The sequence below is a fragment of the Haliotis rufescens genome, unplaced genomic scaffold (assembly GCF_023055435.1).
Source record: "Haliotis rufescens isolate VD_foot unplaced genomic scaffold, xgHalRufe1.0.p SCAF_17, whole genome shotgun sequence".
Lineage (NCBI taxonomy): Eukaryota > Metazoa > Mollusca > Gastropoda > Lepetellida > Haliotidae > Haliotis > Haliotis rufescens.
In genome coordinates this window covers 5,037,028-5,059,165 of record NW_025963857.1, presented here as the reverse complement: position 1 = coordinate 5,059,165, position 22,138 = coordinate 5,037,028, and the positions used below count along the sequence as shown (strand labels likewise).

Genomic DNA, 22,138 nt, shown 5'->3' with positions numbered 1-22,138 from the left:
AATAATCGGTCCCCACTCTTCAGCCGCGAAGTTACGAAAATTCAACTCAAAATATTTGCAGGCGAAATCGACGGATAATTTGTGAAATGAGTCGATCGGGGGCGGAAATACGTGCGAGGTAAAGTATTTCGACTGGAATCGCATTCTTTACGTGTTTATTGTTTACCCTCGGGTTTAGGATCTCTTAATTATTTCGGAAACATGTACAAGTCCGAGTCTTTCAGGTTGACAGCGATGGGTTGTCAAGCTACGACTTGTTTTGTTTCATGATCACATCGGCCAATTATTCGCTTCATTGAATCAGCTAATACATGAGTGGGAAATTTTAAACCAGCTTATATGTTGAATCTGTGACATAGACATTGCAATCAATGAGTCCGTCAAGTTCTTATTAGTCCTAGAACTTACTCATTGAACAGCTGATGAATAGCTGCCAATATTAGGCCTATGGGAATGTTGAAAATGACACATTTAGAGCCTAGTCTATATCGTCAGGATACACTATTACAAATTCATTTCTAACAATGCTACTTTGTTAAACGAACAAGTGCTATGTTCTATTTTTTTTTTTAAATGCCCTAAAACAAGCGTGATATGAGCGCTCACCAAACACACAATCAGTCGAATAACTAGCAGTTTGGGGCCAAGTCAGTTTTCAAGTCATTAGAGAGCCTGTCCAAAAATTTGATGGTGGATAAAAAATTTGGCGAAACCGCATTATCGTTGGTTCAAGAAGGGAGCTAACTCCACCTGCCTAATTGAAAGTTTGAGGTGGGTCCACATTTGAAACTAAACGCACTTGTTGTAGAGAATATGTACTACGTCACAAATCTGTATTACGAACTTCTATTTTAGGCCGTGGGGCCAATGATATTCTTGAGTTATTCCTTTTATGGAACAAATTCCCGGAAATTGTTTGAGGTCATTTAGGCTTGTATCATGACCGAGTTCAATTCAAGTTATAGACATAATTTTCAGGTTTTTATCGCCACCGACATTTATGATTAGATTGATGTGTTATACTGGAAAACGTGGATTGTATGGTTTTCTCTGAAATTTAATTTGAATTACGTTTCATGCATTGTAACTATTTTTGCAAAACCCATTTTGGAATGAGAGTGATCAGCTGATGACATTATTAAAACTTCATAGACTTTTTGTACCTATCGTGGAGGTAATGTTACACTAAATAATTTATAAAGACATTTCCCATCAATATAACAACATGAGAATAATATATATTGCTACATATCCATACAAAATAATTACAAATGTGAGCCCACTAAATCAGTTAGTTAACCACACAAATGGGGGCACATTTTAGAAAAAATTGCTACCAGCACTAAACCAACCAAAGAAGATGTACATATTACACTCAACATATTACAACTATCGAGTTTCTAAAATGTGGGGCCACCTGCAGTCATCTCTGTTATGAAAATATAAAGGGCCCACATTTATTGAAAACAAATTTTTACGAGTTATTAATTCCATTGGCAAGTACCGTTTTTTAATTTCTCCAAGTTACGAATGGGAAGAAAAAGAAATAGTGTCTTCAAACATTTAATTAAGAATACGGTTTATCTTATGATTGGATGGCCAATTAATAATTGGACAATGTTCAGCGTGACTGACGCCATTTTTCGCAAAAACGAAATCAACGGAGATAGCTCCCGATTGAAATTAGAGTGACCTCACTTTCCCAATATGAAACACTAATAATGCAGATTCGCCAAAATCTCAATTCCTTAATTGGAAAGAATGCATTACACCAGATACCTTCCACCGTTTTCTAATGTGCTCACAAAATGTGCATGAATTACTTCCTTAGCAACCAAGGCATCTCAACTATTGCGGCCATTTTACTGCTGCTACAAGGATCATTAACTGTTCACATTGACTTGACTTCTTTAGCCCTTGGATCCCCGTTTTATTATCTTCTTTAGGGTCAGTTTAGTGTAAGTATACCTTAATTAAAATTACTTACCTTATATAGTTGAAAGTCGTCTAAACTGTCATTCATGTGGTCTTGAACAACAGCTAGAGGCCTCCGGCGAATGATGATGTCTTCGTCTTTAGCGTGTGGATTGTAAATATACTGAATAAGTTCAAGAAAACCTTCAAATTTATCCTGTCTTTGATCTAAATACTCTCGTCTTGCCACAATCTTCCCTTCTCCAGTGATCACTTCACTGTGCTTGTCTGCCACGCACACACATATCTCCCGACAAGAGTTATACCAGTCAACAGAAGTATGGGTTGAAATTTATATTTAGTTCTCTTCTGGGAAATCCTGGGGTTCCTTGAACACCCAAGAATAGGTAAGTAAGGTTATACACGTAAGGCTGAGTTTGCTGCCCTCAAACCAGAAATTGTGTCTTATCGAAAAAAAATTTCCACAAGATATCCGGTTGCATTTCCAACACAACTCATTAGTACTGTAAGATTTGTCTTTGCACAAATAAAAGGATCCTACCCGGCACTTGGCGCAAATTGTTCACACGTAAATACCTAAAAAATTCGTAAACTCTGAGCTTTACCAAATAAGGCAGTTATCATGAACTGACGTCAGAACAGAATTGATCAATCAGGAACCACTTACCTTCAGAATTTTCTCTCGGTCCCATGTTCAGCATCCCATAATTCAACAGTCATAAAAACATTCAAAGTCATTACATGTTTCTTTTTTATTCCATTTTGATTACGCCATGTACACAGTCCAGTTCTTCTAGACCGGAAGTGGTGCATAGAGCTCAAGTTTAGTTTTAATTTTTTCCTAGTTTTCTCTGTTTTTGTTTCATTTTTTTGCATGTGATTATCCTAGTCTAATATGAATATCACATGATCTAATCCAATATGATTCAGTGTAATGCATGTGTACCCCTCAATTTTTGGGCTGGGGTGTTAATGACCCTGCAAGTTTTCCATTCGACAAATTCAGCTTATCTGATTAGTAATCCGTGATTACCTGATTACCCAATGTTTTATTTAGTAACTGAACTAAACCGACCATATTTTCATTCATATGCCGTTTGGAGTTGTCATTCAATACATGCAGCCTTTCCACAAGGTAGGGTTTTATCATCACCTGCAATAGTCCATTTAGTGCAGTGTGTGATATATGATGACAGATTTGATCCTACAAATGATTGGCAGCACCCACTGAATAAGTTTTAAATTATTCCTCATTCAATAAATTTTCTGAAAAAACAGGGCCGAACACTAGAAAGTAGAATGCATGACAGAAAAGGCCACTAAACTGGAAAATTCAACATTTTCAGAATTAAGTCTTTTTGGTGGTAGTGGGTATGTCTTAAAAGGAAATTGTGGCAGTCGGGTAGCCTAGTGGTTAAAGCGTTCACTCGTCACGCCGAAGACCCGGGTTCGATTCCTGACATTGGTACAATGTGTGAAGCCCATTTCTGGTGTCCCCCATCGTGATATTGCTGGAATATTGCTAAAAGCGGCGTAAAACAATACTCACTCACTTAAAAGGAATTAATTCTTAAAAGAAGTAAGATTTTTATTCGACATTGAACTTTTGGACTGGCCCTCTGGCTCACTGAAATTTATGACAAGAATGTTTGTTGAAAATGAAATGTGGCCCAGATCGAGGTCACTGATCATGCTGAGAACTTTTTCCATGTTAATGTCCAATTTTCAATGTTTGTGAATTGGTTTCACTTTAAATATTGAGGTCCAATCATATTAAACCATACCAGTACAAGCAGAGACATCTTGCTGCTTATTTTGAATTTTATTGACCTGTTTTACAAAATGTGATGATGTTGCCTGCGGATATATCAGTATTGTCAAACAAACATGGCAGCTTGGGGTCTGGTTAAATGCATATGTATTGTGAATATCAACATAATTGATATAGCACTAGTCGTAGTTGATTACCGGTAATAATTATCGTAATTACCATGATAACATTAAACATGCTAAAACATGTCTCTGGTCAATATGTTGCATTAGTTACATTTACATTGTCTGGACCTAGATTGGAAATTGAGACCTTTAGATTCTTGATTTGGACATAGTTCAACTCAAAACTATCAGTTGGTATAGATTGTGTTCAATTAGTATGCCCAACTTGCCAGACCCGTGAAAATAAAGTGCCGGGCAAGTGGGAAAATCTAATTTAGTTGCCCACGGGAAGTATGAAAATCGGCAGTATTCACTTTGAAATTTAGAAGATGCATCATCTGATCATGTGGTTTGTCAGCTGCAGATAAAGTACTTGACGAGTCATTTTTATCCCCCTTGTAATATAATGCTCGGGGTTATAGATTTTTCAACCAAACTTGGTGTAGCGGTAGGAGAAAGCAGTGTAACATTATATTCTTAGTGGTGTGCATAGACCATGTTTTTAATCTTGTTTATTAAATTGTCTCCCTTAGTAAGCAAAAACATTTTCGTTGATAATTTGTTGTGATGAATGCACTTGATGAAGAATGGGGAGATGTTTTGATTTGGTTGTTGTTTAACGCCGCACTCAGCAATATTCCAGCTATATGACGGTGGTCTGTAAATAATCGAGGCTGGACCAGACAATCCAGTGATTGAAATCATGAGCATCGATCCACACAATTGGGATCGATGACATGCATCAACCAAGTCAGCGAGCCTGACCACCCGATCCCATTAGTCACCTTTTACAGCAAGCATGGATTGCTGAAGACCTATTCTACCCCGGAACCTTCACGGGTTGGAGAGGTTTTGATGTAAATGAGGAAGAAACAATGGTGTTCACGGAGTCTACGATGTGTGTTTGAGTAACTATGTATGTTGTGTGATGTGCAATGGCTCCCATATTTGACATTCTTGTGAATAGACACTTTAAGTTTGAATTTTGTGTTTACCGCAAGTTGCACGTGCGAATGCATCCCAAACGGGGTACTGCTATACTTGGTACATGTTCTAACAAGGGGCTGAAGTACTGCCTTTCGCTGTTGTTGGGGCAGGGGGGATTTATCATCTTCTGATGACTTTCATTCTATCCTACACATCTCCCATTAGGTGTTAGCTTCAGTTAATAAAATTTGGCTGTCAAAAGTTTTCTTCTTTTCCTGATTTAGCAGGGCAAGTTGAAAATCAGGATGGGAAAGTAGAATTTTTAAGTTTACTTGTCCTTGGGCAGGTAGGACATTTTGGTATTTGAACACCCCTGTGTCATCCCAAATTGTGTTATCAGTCATATGCATGATGATCATGATCACGTAACATTCAACCAGGTCGGGGGACATGGGTGGACCACTCGCTGTGCAGAGTTGCGTCCCTTGGACATACCAGAAACCTATGATTGTGGGTTCGAATCCTGGTTCGCCCAGATTATGTTTCTTGGTTTGTCAGCACCATACCCGTGCTCGTGGGTTTCACCGAAGTGGTAAACGTCTGAGACCTGCATCACTTCAAGCTTTCCTTCCACATTAAGCTGACACACCGTGATATAACTGGAATATTATTAAAAGCGGTGTTAAACCCAACTCACTCCACTCAATCATCCAGGTTGTCTGATTCCATCGATTCAACCCTAACTACTTGGAGTCTGGTACTACTGTTCAAACAAGTTTACACATTGATGTTAATTTTGTTGATGTTCGTGTTACAGTGAAATGCAGTCTAAGCTGATACAGGACCGTATCACCGCCACGGAGAAACACCTGGGACAGCTGTGTGACACCCTCTCCTCCTACACCAGGAAGTCAGCACATGTCAGAGACAAAGGTACAAAAGCCTATGTGTTCGGGACTATTGGGAGCTTTGTAATATATATTAGGAAGTTTTATGTAGTCAAAGAAACAACTTTGTAAAATGCTAGGAGATAACAGTTTGTCATTTTGAAATGTACACATTTGAGTGAAGATAACAAATTTGGATAGATGTCGGTACAATCACCAGTGTAAAGATCAACGTTGGGTTACGGGTTACAAACATCGTACTACTACTACTACTACTACTACTACTACTACTACTACTACTACTACTACTACTGTATTATGTACACCTGTACATTGCCAATTCAACCCAAGCTTGCCGTAAAAGACGACTATGCTTGTCGTTAAAGGCGACTAACAGGATCGTGTGGTCAGGCTCGCTGACTTGGTTGATGTATGTCATCGATCCCAATTGCGTGGATCGTTGCTCATGATATTAATCACTAGATTGTCTGGTCCAGACTCGATTATTTACAGTCCACCGTCATATAGCTGGAATATTGCTGAGTGTGGCATAAAACAACAAACCAACCAACAACCAACCAACTTTACCTTTCAGCATGCCCTTCAAACTTTTTACTGTCCACAGGCCAGCAGTTAAACCGACACTTGCTATTGTTATACCTCTTAAAAGAATCTTGCAATTCCACTGATTAATCAACAACACAAGTTTGAATACAAATAGCCAGCTGTGCTTAGCATTACCATTATTAGATATCATGACATGCACTAATCATGCTAGTCGGCATGATTAGCAGTGTTAGTAGTGTATGTATCAGTGTATGGAAAAGTCTCAAATTCTTCTGGCCAGTGCCCACTTGCACAAAGCGATCTTAGCGCTAAGATGATTGTAACTCCCATACTTTATCATAGGCTTACAAAAGTCGTAGCACTAAGATCGCTTTGTGCAAGTGGGCCCTGGTGGGGTAGCTAGCCTTAAAATTTATTACTAGTTTCAAATTTCTCCAGCTTAATCATACAACAGTTTATTTTCCCGGAAATTTTATTGTGCAGAAGTATCAAGCAAACCCAAATTGCAATCATGAATAAAATCTTATGAAGGGTTAAACCCGTCTGATCTCACAACTTCGATTTGTTATGGATATATTAAATTTTTTACTTTGGATGGTCGTATTGATATATAGAAATTGGAGAACTTTTTGATATTTTGATGAACTAGGACATTTGTAGGAGGTGTATCTTGAAAATGAAAATAATCAGGTTATTCCAAATGCAATATAATGAACCCGCGCTGTTATATTGTTGTGGTAATTTGGTACTGCCTGTTGTTGTTTGTGCATCAAGGGTGTTCTATCAAGTTTACTCATCGACAAAAGAAGCACGAATACCATACATGTTGGTTAATATATGAAGAAATACTCATATTCAAGAGATATTAGATTGGTTCGATGCACAAACGAACATACTGTTTAAAGTGTTATGTTGTGTGAACCAACGCTCTTGAACGCATCACATGTGACGTCATAGATCCATGACTCGAGATGCACCATTTGTCTCGTGCAGGATTAGCGTGTAAAGTTTGGAAATCACATGCAGCATATTGTGATATGAATAAAGGCACGCTGTGGTAACACTTGACTGATTGTTAGTTTTGTCATTAAGTGGTATACATTGGAAACATCTCTTCTTAATGTACATACTTCTCTATATGCTTCTATGGTCCGCATTTCTTTTGGCAGTGAATGTACCGGTATATATGTTTATGTTATGTGGCTGTTTTTTCTTTGCTGAAATAAAAAATAAAGAAATGAAGCCGAATCAGTTTAGAAAACTGGCATCCGAAGATCCAGGGTAGAATAGGTCTTCAGCAACCCATGCTTGCCGTAAAAGGCGGTTATGCTTGTCGTAAGAGGCGACTAACGAGATTAGGTGGTCAGACTCGCTGACTTGTTTTGGATCATGTCATCGATCCCAAATGTGTGGATTGATGCTCAATCACAGGATCATCTGGTCCAGACCCGATTATTTATGGACCGCCGTCATAAAGCTGGAATATTGCTGAGTGCGGCGTTAAACAAACAAAAACATCATGTAGATTAGATGGTCAGATTTCACGTGTCACAGCCTTCTAGTGTCAAAGCCTTCTAGTGTCACAGCCTTCTAGTGTCAAAGCCTTCACGTGTCACAGCCTTCTAGTGTCACAGCCTTCTAGTGTCACAGCCTTCTATGGAGGTGTTGTCAGATCTTGAAGCAGATAGGTCTCGGATTGATAGCTGATTTATATGAGATTGTGTATTTGTCGACTGACCAGCCATGTAATTATTGATGTATTGAATGTTTCAGGGGACCAAATGGCTAAAGATTTAGTGAATTATGCTGAGTATGAAACAATGAGCCTGACACTCAAGAAGGGATTTACACATTTTGCAGAGAACCTGTCCACTATACAAGACTACAGAGAGGCACAGGTAGTTAGACTGTGTACAGGGGACGTAACTCACTCCCTTCAATCCCTGTGGGGATTCTGGCTAGAATAGGTCCCCAGAAACCCATGCTGGTTTGCGGGAGGCGACTATTGGGATCGGGTAATACTGCTTGGTTGATAGCATGTCCTTGTACCTTCAACCATTGATGTGCACAATATCATTCCCTGTATTGTCTGGTCCAGTCTCGATTATTTACAGGCTGCTGTCCTATAGCTGGAATATTGCTGAGTGCTGCTGTCCTATAGCTGGAATATTGCTGAGTGCTGCTGTCCTATAGCTGGAATATTGCTGAGTGCTGCTGTCCTATAGCTGGAATAATGCGGAGTGCTGCTGTCCTATAGCTGGAATATTGCTGAGTGTTGCTGTCCTATAGCTGGAATATTGCTGAGTGCTGCTGTCCTATATAGCTGGAATATTGCTGAGTGCTGCTGTGCTATTGCTGGAATATTGCTGAGTGCTGCTGTCCTATAGCTGGAATATTGCTGAGTGCTGCTGTCCTATAGCTTGAATATTGCTGAGTGCTGCTGTCCTATAGCTGGAATATTGCTGAGTGCTCCTGTCCTATATAGCTGGAATATTGCTGAGTGCTGCTGTCCTATAGCTGGAATATTGCGGAGTGCTGCTGTCCTATTGCTGGAATATTGCTGAGTGCTGCTGTCCTATAGCTGGAATATTGCGGAGTGCTGCTGTCCTATTGCTGGAATATTGCTGAGTGCTGCTGTCCTATAGCTGGAATATTGCTGAGTGCTGCTGTCCTATAGCTGGAATATTGCTGAGTGCTGCTGTCCTATATAGCTGGAATATTGCTGAGTGCTGCTGTGCTATTGCTGGAATATTGCTGAGTGCTGCTGTCCTATAGCTGGAATATTGCTGAGTGCTGCTGTCCTATATAGCTGGAATAATGCTGAGTGCTGCTGTCCTATAGCTGGAATAATGCTGAGTGCTGCTGTCCTATAGCTGGAATATTGCTGAGTGCTGCTGTCCTATAGCTGGAATATTGCTGAGTGCTGCTGTCCTATAGCTGGAATAATGCTGAGTGCTGCTGTCCTATATAGCTGGAATATTGCTGAGTGCTGCTGTCCTATAGCTGGAATAATGCTGAGTGCTGCTGTCCTATAGCTGGAATATTGCGGAGTGCTGCTGTCCTATAGCTGGAATATTGCTGAGTGCTGCTGTCCTATAGCTGGAATATTGCTGAGTGCTGCTGTCCTATAGCTGGAATATTGCTGAGTGCTGCTATTCTATAGCTGGAATATTGCTGAGTGCTCCTGTCCTATATAGCTGGAATATTGCTGAGTGCTGCTGTCCTATAGCTGGAATATTGCTGAGTGCTGCTGTCATATAGCTGGAATATTGCTGAGTGAGGAATTAAACATCAAACAAAGAACACTGACTTTCAAGCGTGGACTGATGTATTGTTTTCTGATTCCATGATTTTCGTTATTTCTTTTCAGATGAACAAACGCTTTAGTACCCCTGAATATGTTGTGGTTGTAATTGTAACAATGTGTTTCCACATTGGTGTATTTCAGGTGAGTCGCCTGGAGAGCAAAGTGGTGGCACCCCTCAGTAACTACGGCCTCATGTGTAAGCAGACAAAGGTAGGTTCTGTGCCAGACATTTAACAGTCTTGTGTGTTGTATATCACAGTGGTCCTGCTGGTTTTGAAACTGCAAGTCTTGTTGGACTGGCAACTCTAAAAATTACCAGTCCCCCCTAATTTTTGTCAGTCCCAACCTTTAACAAATAAAAAAATGTATGTAAATTACCTGGTTTTATTTCTTTCAACATCATGTTCAATCAATGACATTATCTCTGAAGTAACATAGTTGCATCTACACGTAATTCACACAATGTTCAGTCACAAGTTTTTCATTTCTTTTTTTTTAATATATATTTCAAGACTAAACCACTATTAATATATATTTAACCTAAAAGCAAGGCAAAATGTTATTTCCTTGCACTAAGATGGACAAGGAGAAACCCTGATAGTAAAAGACAAGCTGACTTCGTTCGAAAAATGTACTTATATGAATATTGTTGATGTTTTGTTCAACAACAAAGATTTATGAGGTTCTTTATTTGGTAATGATCGGTAAACGGGAACGCTGTATCATTAGCCCAGTATTGCATATTGCTTGAATTTTACTTGTAGATTTTCATCACATACATGTACTTGTTATTAAATGTATTAAAGGTAATTATCAATAGGTACTATACAGCTTCCAAAGGCAAGGGAGTAAACTGACTATGAAAGTTCAGTTTCCACCCTTGCCGAACAAGGCTGGAATTCCGTAGTTACATTTTGGCTGGACTAACGAGACTATGCATGGTCCAATCAAAATCACACAACGAACAACTATTCAGGTTATAAACATGTCTTTCAATGTGCAGATTTTACTCGATTGCAGGATACTAAAGCAATTGGGCATCAACAGATATTTTGTAAATCTTTTCATGTTTTCAATCAAGGTGCTCAAGTGTAGATCTTGATTATTGATCAGATCATCTTGGCAGGGCACCGCCATTTTGTTTAAAGCAAATGCAAGTGATATGAGAGATGGAATCTGGTCTGTCAATGGGAGGGGCATAGAAGGGACAAAACTCATAATAGCCACTGGTGGCACTACGATCGAGCCTTAAAATTCAAGCCTTAGTCGGCAAGGGTGTAAAATGAACTTTTATGGTCAGTTACCTCCCTTGCCTCAGGAAGATGGGTTCTGTTCATCTTCAAGACTTTAGGATCACGTGCCGTAAATGTGTTATAGTGAAATTCCCTTTTTGAACACAATTCCTAAAGTTGATAACTACGTAAAGTAGAATCAAAAGAATCTGTTGATTCTGAAAGTAAAATCAACGAAACTGCAGATTTTACTTTCAAATCAACAGATTCAAGTGATTTCCTGACTCAAACCATCTTATTGTTGATTATAATTTCTCTATAATGTTCCTTGATGACCTATAATTGCATAAGTTTTACGTGTTTAAGATGCATGTTCAGAATGGCCACTGAATCCCTTGGTCAGAATCAACTGCAACAAAAATAGCAGGACATCGTCATAATGCTTAGCTGGTAACATGTGTGTAACCATGGTAATCAATACCAGTTGCTTTCCAAGTCCGATGCCTCTCGCTTAAGTTTGCACAAAAACATGTCTCAAAATCACACCGTTCTACATTTAAATTACTAAAGAACATGGATGTGGCTATTTTTTTCAGTTTATGGTAACATAACACAAAGTGAATTGCACAGTTAACCAATCAAATGCCAAGGAATCACAACTTCCTTATTGTAGAATGAACTCAAGGCAGCATTTTCTGCTCGGGACAAGGAACAGCAGCAGAGGAGGAAGCTGGACAAAGTGAAGCAGAAGAACCCTGGAGACCGCAGGCAGATTGTATCCTTGTGTGCGTCTATAAGGGCTGGGGTGTCCTAGTGGTTAAAGCGTCAGCTCGTCAAAATGAAGGCCCCGGTTTCGATTCCCCACATGGGTATAATGACCATATTTCCGAAATAACAAATCATGGTTTAGAGTTATGTCCCTTTAATTATACAGTAACCTATGTTTATTACGAACACTCTTATTACGAGTGAGTGAGTGAGTTGGGTTTAACGACGCTTTTAACATTATTCCAGTTATATCATGGTGTGTCAGCTTAATGTGGGAGGAAAGCCCGAAGGGATGCAGGTCTAAGACGTTTTTACCACTTCGGTGAAACCCACGAGCACGGGTATGGTGCTGACAAACCTAGAAACATAATCGGGGCGAACCGGGATTCGAACCCACAATCATAGGTTTCTGGCGTGCCCAAGGGACGCAACTCTGCACAGCGAATCGCGGCGCCTTAGACGACTTGGCCACCCGTGCCCCCTCTTATTACGAACTGATATAACAGACTTATTTTTTAGTCCTGGCTATTTGATGTATATATGCTGTATATATGCCTAAAACGAACTACAGTTCTTACGAACTGAACTAAGTGCTCCCTTTGAGTTCGTGATAACCAAACATTACTGTATTTATACTACGGTACTTTATATTACTGTAATGGATTTGTAATGTACAAATAATGGTGTCAGTTTTCGTGACTTTATTAATTAACATAACTCCTGGATTACAAATATTTTGTCGTTCTTTGTCTCAAAATGTGAGTATGAATGGATACATTTGTAGTCAGATATGTGAAATATGTTATAATTTGAGATGATTATGAGATAGCCTCCATAACGTGCCTTCCATAAACTGTCTGTGCATAACTGTCACTTGTATGTATTGTATATCTTCCTTGACAAAGGCCCAGACACAGGTAATGCAGCAGTTATTGTGCAGGCAGTAGTCATGGTTACCAAGCAGAGGGCACTGACAGGACTGCATTGTGTTCATAATGTATCACTCATTATTGCCGTAGTACATCATGGCACCTCTACAGCTCCTGGAGATCTCTGTCATGTCTTAGAATGTGGCAGACAATATTTAGAGAGTCGAAGCTTATGGAAAGACCAGATCACAGACTGTTGTATCCTTGTGTTTGGGGATTCGAAGTATTTCTCATTACGCGTCTAATAACAATCCCAATACACTCAAATTAAGTCTTACCAGTGAGAACAATTATTTCTTGGATGGTCAAATGACCATGACCTGTTAACTGTATAGCAATAATGCCTTGTCGAGTGCGACAAGTCGATCAGGCTCCATTTTGTTACCGTCACATGATTTTGAGCCCCTCAATGACAGTCAAGTTAACAATAGATGCACAACATGGTCAGTCACATGACATTTCAGACAGGAAGTTTATAAACATCAGCCGATACATAATCGGTACATACGATTGTTCTGATGCCAAATTATCATCAGATCAAGTTTGTTTAAATGGTGCATAAGTGAAAAAGTAAGTTTTGAGGTATGTTTTCATCAATTATTGAATATCTTACTTCCTGTAGCTTAATTCGCAACATAAATTCAGCGACAAGTTGCCAACTCTTTGATGTTTCAATGAGCTTTGAAGCATTTTCATTGATGCGTTAAGAGCGTGGTCACATATTGTTAAGGGGCTAAAACAATGTGAGGTTCGAAAACATGGTGTGGGCATACATATATTTTTATGGAAACATAGCTAAGATTAATTATCTTTTTATGAGTGAAACAAATATACATTACAGACAATGCATTGCTTTATTTTTGTAACCATGGTAACTACCCCAAAAAATATTAAAGTGTTAAAGATTATTCTCAATGTTATTTAGGCAGAAACAAATCTACAGAAGGCCAGTGTGGATGCCTCACGGAGTTCAAAGGCCCTTGAACAACAGATGGACACATTTGAGACCAAGAAGGTGCAAGATCTCAAGGTAGGCATGAAGGAAAATATTGCAACCAGAATTGCAAACTGTGTAGCGATGATTATGTTGCCAGAATAATGTGTCCTATCATTTTGTAATGATGTTGCAAGTCACCCCTGAACATGTATGTTGTATGCTTTACCATGTGTGTGCCCTGTGTGTGCTATTTGTATCCAGTATTGGGGCCTAGGTGGCCCTGTTGTCTGAAAAAGGCACTGCATTTCGTGATGTAGAGTTATGTCCCTTGGGCACACAAGAAACCTTTGATTGTAGGTTCGAATACGGTTCGATTAACGTTTCTAGGTTTGTCAGCATTATAGACCTGTAAAGGTAGAATAGGTCAGCAGCAACCCCTGCTAGCAGTAAAAGTCGACTAAGCTTGTAAGAGGCGACTTAAAGGATTGGGTGATCAGGCTCACTGACATTGTTGGTGCATGTCATCATATCCCAATTGCATGGATCGTTGCTCATGATGTCAATCACTGGATTGTCTGGTCCAGACTCGATTATTTACAGACCGCCGTCATATAGCTGGACTATTGCTGAGTGCAGCATTAAACAACAAATCAACCAACCAACATATCAAAACTTCTATCAAAACTTAAACGGCATGCGACTGTCAAATAGTACTGGTTTGAATCTTGCTGAGAGCAGCATTAAACAACAAACAAACAAACAAACTATTCCTGTGCTCATCAGTTTCACCGAAGTGATCAACATCTAAGACATGCATCACTTCGGGTTTTCATCCCACATGAGGATTACATGCCATGATATAACACGAATACGGATCAAACACAACTAAAACTACTCAATTTCTCACTGAAAATGTGGAAGCGAATTCAGACTTATTTCTAGTGAATTAGTGAGGCGATGCTGATAGAATTCAGTGTAAGATTGACAACCATTATCACACTGGAATTATATATAAGGGAAGCGTGAACAATGTGGTATTGGTCATGTTGATAAATCAGTCAAAAGGAATAAGATTAAGTTTCCATGTATTTTCTGAATTTTAACAAATAAAATTATTGTAGAGTTTGTTGTGCATGCAAAGTTTGTTTAGTTTAGTTTTTTACACGGTGACAAACACCTCCAGTGCCGTAGCCAGTTGGGGGGCAGGGAGGGCAGTTGCCCCCCCCCCCCTAGATTTTTTATAGGAAACAGTTTTATTTGAATCAAGTTGGGGACAAGTGATACTTGTACAAATATTTGCCCCCAAAAAATTAACTACGGCCTTGACCTCTGAGGTCATATCAATCTGTAAAGTGTACACAGATTCTTCTCTGAGCTGTGTGCATCCATGTCTCTACCCTCCCGACAGGATGATGTCACCATGGTAACATGCTGCATGTTACATGTATGTTCTAGTATATCATTGTAATAGGTCCGTCTGATGAATATTGCAGAAAATGCTCTCCGAGTTTGTAAACATTGAGATGATGTTCCACGCCAAGGCCCTCGAGATGTACACCAAGTGTTTCCAGACTCTGGCCATCATAGACCCGGAGGAGGACCTCGAGGTGAGCAGAGATCACCAGTTACTGAGGGGTATGAGAACTGGAGTTACCATGGTTACCTTAAGTGGTTGTTGACAATGGCTGCCTAGTAGGAATTCTACTTACATGGCTTAGATGACCATGTTGAATGTGAGACTTGAGTAGCTACTTTGAAGCTGACGTTAAGTAAAAAGACAGTTTGGTCTGATAAGATCAGCTATTTATAGTCCATATGTAACGACTAAAATACACTGAAAATGGTGCTGGAAGATATTTTGGCCTAGGGGATGTTTGATATAAAGAAAAGTGGATCCAGAAGCAAGGGGTTTTTCATGGGGTTCAAAACCCCCAGCAAGACAACAAGCAAACAAATTAACTGCTTGGTTGGGAATTGAAGATTCTTTATCCTTTCAATTTTTTGTCATGTTAAATATTTGTAGGTCTGAACAGTGTTGGATGCTGAATCACATTTGTCAATTTTTCTAGAAGCATGTTAGGTTTACTGCAAGTATGGCGATTATTTGTGTGTTTTTCAGGAAGAAGTGGTTCATTATGAATTTGTTAATCATTGTAAAATTGTTTTCATGTGTAGAATGATTTTTTTTACAGGAATTTAGAAAACAAACAAGGCCGTCAAGCGGTTCATCAACTTCCCGCTACAGCCTAGCAAGGTCAGCATCGGATGCCTCACTCAACTCTAGTCGTGCTCCACCATCCGTAGACGTGACCCCCACCAGCCAACGCCGTCTCCCCAACTCAGCCAAGTCTTCCCCTGCACACAACAATACCAGACAGACCACCCCTACTTCACAGCAGGGGCCCAGAACAGTCACACAGGTGGTGGTAGGTATACATCTGATGGCCTTGACCTTTCAGCAGGTGCCCCGAACCGTCACACATATGGTGATAGGTATACACCTGACCTTGACCTTACAGCAGGTGTCCCAAACAGGCAGAATGGTGACAGTAGGTATACATCTGAATGACCTTCACCTTACAGCAGGTGCTGGTGGCCAGAACACCTGATGACCTTCACCTTATAATGGGTCATACAGGTGGTGGTAAACCAGCGCTGTATTCTTGGAGAAAGCTGCTTTGTGATTGGCTAACTTTTTGTTAGTCGTTTCATAGGTCTATCAAAGTTCACAAAAGGTAGTACTGATGTGACCTGTAATCCTCAGTTGTTTGTTTAGCAGTAGCAAGAACTAAAATCTGATTTTAATGAGTATGAATTATACCCATACTCTCCTCTGTGAATCAGCCAAAAAACCTTCCGTATCATTCTTTCATTCATGACTGAAATACTTGTTGATAACAGCTTTTGACATCTCATCATAATGATGATGGGATAGAAATTAGCTTCAGACTTGCTTGATTCACACGTTTTTGTGCTTCTCATGTTCTGTCATTTCATTCACAGCGCAAACCTAACAGTGTTGATGAATATGAAGATGATGATGATGATGAAGATGATGAAGACGACGACGAAGACGATGATGATAGTTACGAAGATGAGACAACAGAAGCCGACACAGCAAGAACTAGCGGCTCCAAGAGAAGATAATCACAGTGAATACTCATGACTCTCTACGGGTTGGACATCAGTTGTCTACACTACAATGTCCAAAACACCTAAGGGACTGGTCATTTATAATAGGGAGGGGTGGGCCGGTGGGATTAGGGGAGGATGGGGGCATTTAAAAATGACAGTTCTATTTGAACATGAAAAAATGTTGCATAAAATAGGGCAGGTGCTGGTCAGCAAAATATGATACAGTCCTAAAACCAGTCCCACTGGGCCAACCTCCTATAAAAATGGCCGGCCCCTAATTCCAAACAGTCCTGATATGCTTCGACATGACTTCATTTGGTTCTGTTTAAGCCAGTTAAAGTTAATGTGACTTTCTAGTAGTAATGGACTTCTGTGTCAAATACTTACAGTAATCATTAAGGGAATACACAGGTGGTCTGGTGGTTATGACAGCACATGTTCATTCATAATGGGTTTGAATCCAGATGATGCTTGATGTGCTAGTACCAAACCCTTGTTTGTGGGTTTCACCAGCTGCATTAACACTTCAAGCTTTTCTCTCACATTATTCAAGGTAAAAAAGGACTTTATGATTTATATTGCTTAGTATTATGAAGATCAGTACAGACCGTAAGACTCGGTAATCAGATATTACTTGATTTATTATTATAAAAAATAATTTTTAACAGATTAGTCAAAAGTTGTTTGTACCTTTTTATGCCATGTATACCATATGATATCACTTTTTGGTGCACAGCGAGATGCACATGCATTCCCTTGCATACGGAATAAACAGGTTGAATAACAATATCAATGTCATCCTCATCTGGAATCTGTGCATGATTTCCAGACTATTAGACATTATGCATGTGCAAGAGATGTTATATTTTGTCTATGTTGCACTGGAGTTGTTAGTGAAGGGGAGGTCAATATTTCTCTCACTTGGATAAAGTCTTACCGTCCCAATAATGAAAGACTTGTCCCTTCAAGTCCCCCAGATGTCCCCCGGAGATTGTCAGATCACACATCCGTCCATGCCCTCATTGCCTGTGATATACTGGTCACACATAAGTGCCAATCTGTTATGGTCTTGTAAATAGCTCATATATACCAGTACTCACCCAAAAGAAACGTGAACCATAGAAGGTGAGGTGAAATTGGGTTTAACATCGCGTCCAAGATTATTGCGACGTGCATGCATGTGTGTGTGTGTGTGGCTGCTTGTACTAGTCCGGACTGATGCCGATTTATAGTGCTAGCTCACTGAGATACCATGCCGCAGTTTAACATGAATACCCCACTCAGACACAGTATACTGACTCCGAGCCGACCAGTCCTTGTTTTAGCCCCTTAATGCCGAGCGCCAGACAGGGTAACAACAAGTACCATCTTTTAACGTCTTTGGTATGACGCGGACGGGGATCGAACCCCGGACCTTCCGCTCTCCGGGCGGACGCTCTACCACTAGACCACGGAGGCGGCGTGAACCATAGAAACATACAGAGAAGTATGTACGTTAAGAAGAGATGTTTCCAATGTGTACCACTTAATGACAAAACTAACAATCAGTCAAGTGTTACCACAGAGTGTCTTTGTTCTTATCACAATATGCTGCAGTTGATGTCCAAACTTTACATGCTATGGGATTAAATCCTATGGTGCCTCTCGGTCCTGGATCTATGACGTCACATGTGATGCGTTCATGAGTCATTGGTCCACACAACATACCAGTATGTTCATTTGTGCATCAAACGAATTTCTCATATTTCTTGAATACGAGTAAGTCTTCATAGAGTAACCAACATGTATGGTATTCACGTTTCTTTTGGAGGTGAGTATATATCATCATCCCATGTATATAACATTCTATGATGTTTGTCATTATGAAATTACATGTTGCATGTATTCAGTTGCAAAAATGTCTACTTTGTTTTATTGATTGAGAATGTGTGGCCATCAGAGTTTGATACTGATGACAAAGTGTGATTCATCATGAGTATGAAAGCACAACCGTATATTGTATCTCCTGTACCAGTGTCTGGAGCCAGGGACCATACCGCATGGTCTGTAAGATGACCTGCATGCATCTCTGGTTGTGTCTTTAACACAGCTGTCATTTTATTGATTTTAATTCAGATTGTTATATTGTTGTCTACTATCTCTGTAGTGAACTCATGTATTCTGTGAACGTGTACACAAGTCCATTTAAATGAAGCCCCTTGACGCCATGTTGGTTTGTTGGGTACCCGTAATGGCAGTCAGTTATGTTATAAAGTATAGGGTAATGATTATCAATTATCGAACTCTCACCCCATTTGTTTGCCTTCTAAACCTCTCAGCTTGCTACCAAATTACTTTTTTACCAAATGTTACAGCCACAATACACTGTAGCTCACCTGCATTTTTCTGGAGTTTTTGCAATAATAGATCACAATCTCATCATAATCAGATCTTAGTTCTCGCTACCGCTAAACACAGATTTGAGGACATCCCATTAGGGGTGACGTCAGAACCACCTTTCATCCAACCAATCAGAGCGTCGCTTACCAGATCATGAAAGTGACAGTTGGAATGTGATTTCTAATCATGCAACCTCCAAACATTTTAACACAGGGTATTCCAAACGTTATTTACGTACATAATTCATACAATCTAGACCATCTATTAGCCATTCCAGAATGTTCTTTTGTTCAGGTTTCAAATTTTTAATCGAGAATTTGTCAAAATATGTTTTGAAGCGTAGTCACCAATTTGAAATTAGTGCCAGAAAGCAAGAGAAAACTGCCTTCTGATTGGCTAATGTCGACTTCTTGTCAGTCATTCCATTGTCAGATGAAGTTTGTGCAAGGTCGGTCTGACATGACCTGTAAATGGGGTGTCCTCAGATCTTTGTTTAGTGGTAATGAGAAATAAGATCTGATTTTAATGAGATTGTAATAGATCATTGACTATGGGCACAGGCTCACATGAACTTTCAGGTGATCGTACTTGAGATCACAATGGCTTCATTTAACAATCACTGTGATCAAAATGGCCTCACTTAACAATCACTAGGATCACAATGACCCCAGTTAACAATCACTATGATCACAATGGCCTCATTTAACAATTCTTTTTAATCACAATGGCCCCAGTTAACAATTCCTAGGATCGCCATGGCTTAATTTAACCACCACTGGGATCACAATGCTTTTAACAATCACTAGGATCGCCATGGCCTCAGTTAACAATCACTGGGATCACAATGACCTCATTTAACAATCACTGGGATCACAATGGCCCCAGTTAACAATAACTAGGATCGCCATGGCCTCATTTAACAATCACTGGGATCACAATGGCCTCAGTTAACAATCACTAGGATCGCCATGGCCTCATTTAACAATCACTGGGATCACAATGGCCTCATTTAACAATCACTGGGATCACAATGACCTCATTTAACAATCACTGGGATCACAATGGCCTCAGTTAACAATCACTAGGATCGCCATGGCCTCATTTAACAATCACTGGGATCACAATGGCCTCAGTTAACAATCACTAGCATCGCCATGGCCTCATTTAACAATCACTGGGATCACAATGACCTCATTTAACAATCACTGGGATCACCATGGCCTCAGTTAACAATCACTTGGATCACCATGGCCTCAGTTAACAATCACTTGGATCGCCATGGCCTCATTTAACAATCACTGGGATCACAATGGCCTCATTTAACAATCACTAGGATCACAATGGCTTAGTTAACAATCACTTGGGTTACAAAAGCCTTATTTAACCGTCACTTGGATCACAGTGGCCTCATTTAGCTCCTAAATAGCTCCTAGTAGTAAGAATCTGTAGTTTGGTTGATTGCATGTCAACGATCGATCACTCATGCTTCCAGTCCATGGTTTGTCCAGACTCCGTTATTTACAAGCTGCTGTGACTGCGGTATAAAGAACACTTATTTCCCCTTTTACTGGAGGGACAGTGGAGAAGACTCATAGCTACTGTGTTATCACACCATATATTCAACTCCCAACATGGGTATAACGTGTGAAGTCCATTCCTGGCATCCCCGGCCATGATATGGGGGGAATATTGCTAAAAGCAGCATAAACCCAACTTCATCACTGCCCCAAACCTGCACAGGATACTTCATTATGGCTGTTGACTGATCTGTCCCGAGCCTTTTGGGTCCACTGTTAGAGTACACGTTAGCCAGGGTATGCTGGTTGTAAGTGCCCCTGTACCTCGAGGCTCCTTGTTATTTATGTTGGCAATGTGTTGCTACTTGTTGATTAATCATTGTGCCTCATCATATCAGTTGTACTATATCATAAAATACAAACTGAAAATACTGTTTTGTTTTTATTACTGCCATGGATATAGTTTTTGATACCCTTGCTCATGGGTTTCAGCAGAATGCTACAATGTGCATATTTTTCAGCTCTTCTTACCTATCAAGTTGGCATGCAGCGAAATATCATTAATACTTTGAAAGCAGTTTTAATCCAAAGCCTCCATACTTTGGAGGTGGCTCAGCTGTCCAAGGCACTTTAATTTGCTATAAAGGGTTGTGTCCCTTAGCTGGGCCAGGATCTGCTTGTGTCACTGTGCTCGAGGGTTTCAGCCAAGTAGGAAACATCTGATGACCTGCATCACATTTTGGTTTTCCCAATATTGATATGATATACAGCTCAAAGCAGCATTAATCCTGAATTCAGTCACACCATTATGATAAAGGTATAAATTAACAAACATTTGACAGATCTCCAGATCAGCAGCTCCATGTGCTGCAAGTGCTGTTTGTATAAATACATCTCTCACATTAATCTCTTTTATTAATACCTCCATGGGGGGTTGGAATTAGTCCCAAGCAGCGGCTCATAAGAGACAACCAAATGGATCAGGTAGTCAGGCTCCGTAACCTGGTTTATTGAGTGTCATCGTACCCTGACAGCTTGGGTTGTTGCTCATGATATCAGTCACTGGATTGTCTGGTCTGACTATTATTTACAGACCACCATCGGATAACTGCCACACCATTATAATAAAGGTATAAAATAACAAACATTTGACTGATCTTCAGATCTGCAGCTCCATATGCTGCAACTGCTGTTTGTGAAAATATATCGCTCCATCATTGACTTCCATAAAGACCCCTGGGATTTCGGGTTGGAATTGGTCCCCAGCTGCCACGCTGATTGTAAGAGGCAAAAAAATGGATCGGGTGGTCAAACATAGTGACCTGATTGAGTGTCATCGTACCCCAACAGCATGGGTTGTTGCTCATATCAATCACTGGATTGTGCAGCATTGATCCGGGGTGGAATAGGTCTTCAGCAACCCATCTTTGCCTCAATTTGCGATTATGCTTGGCGTAAGAGGCAACTAACGGAATCGGGTGGTCAGGATCGCTGACTTAGTTGGTGCATGTCATCGTATCCCAATTGTGAGGGTCGATGCTCATGATGTCAGTCACTGGATTGTCTGGTCCAGACTGGATTATTTTTCAGACCGCCATCATATAGCTGGGTTATTGTCGAGTGCGGAGTTAAACAACAAACAAACAACAACAAACAAACTTCAATAAATAAGAAAGACAGAAC

The 22,138-nt window shown here is 40.0% G+C and overlaps 1 protein-coding gene across 1 annotated transcript; it reads left to right on the top strand.

The window, feature by feature from the left end:
- The first annotated feature begins 19 nt into the window (after window positions 1-19).
- On the top strand, window positions 20-17,720 carry LOC124143649 (CBY1-interacting BAR domain-containing protein 1-like). Its single transcript, XM_046512713.2, has 10 exons — window positions 20-118; window positions 5,615-5,730; window positions 8,025-8,149; window positions 9,700-9,768; window positions 11,464-11,565; window positions 12,470-12,475; window positions 13,413-13,517; window positions 14,918-15,031; window positions 15,617-15,850; window positions 16,428-17,720. Exons 1-10 carry the CDS (start codon window positions 87-89, stop codon window positions 16,569-16,571), a joined length of 1,047 nt encoding a protein of 348 aa, XP_046368669.2. The 5' UTR covers window positions 20-86; the 3' UTR covers window positions 16,572-17,720.
- Window positions 17,721-22,138: the final 4,418 nt, after the last annotated feature.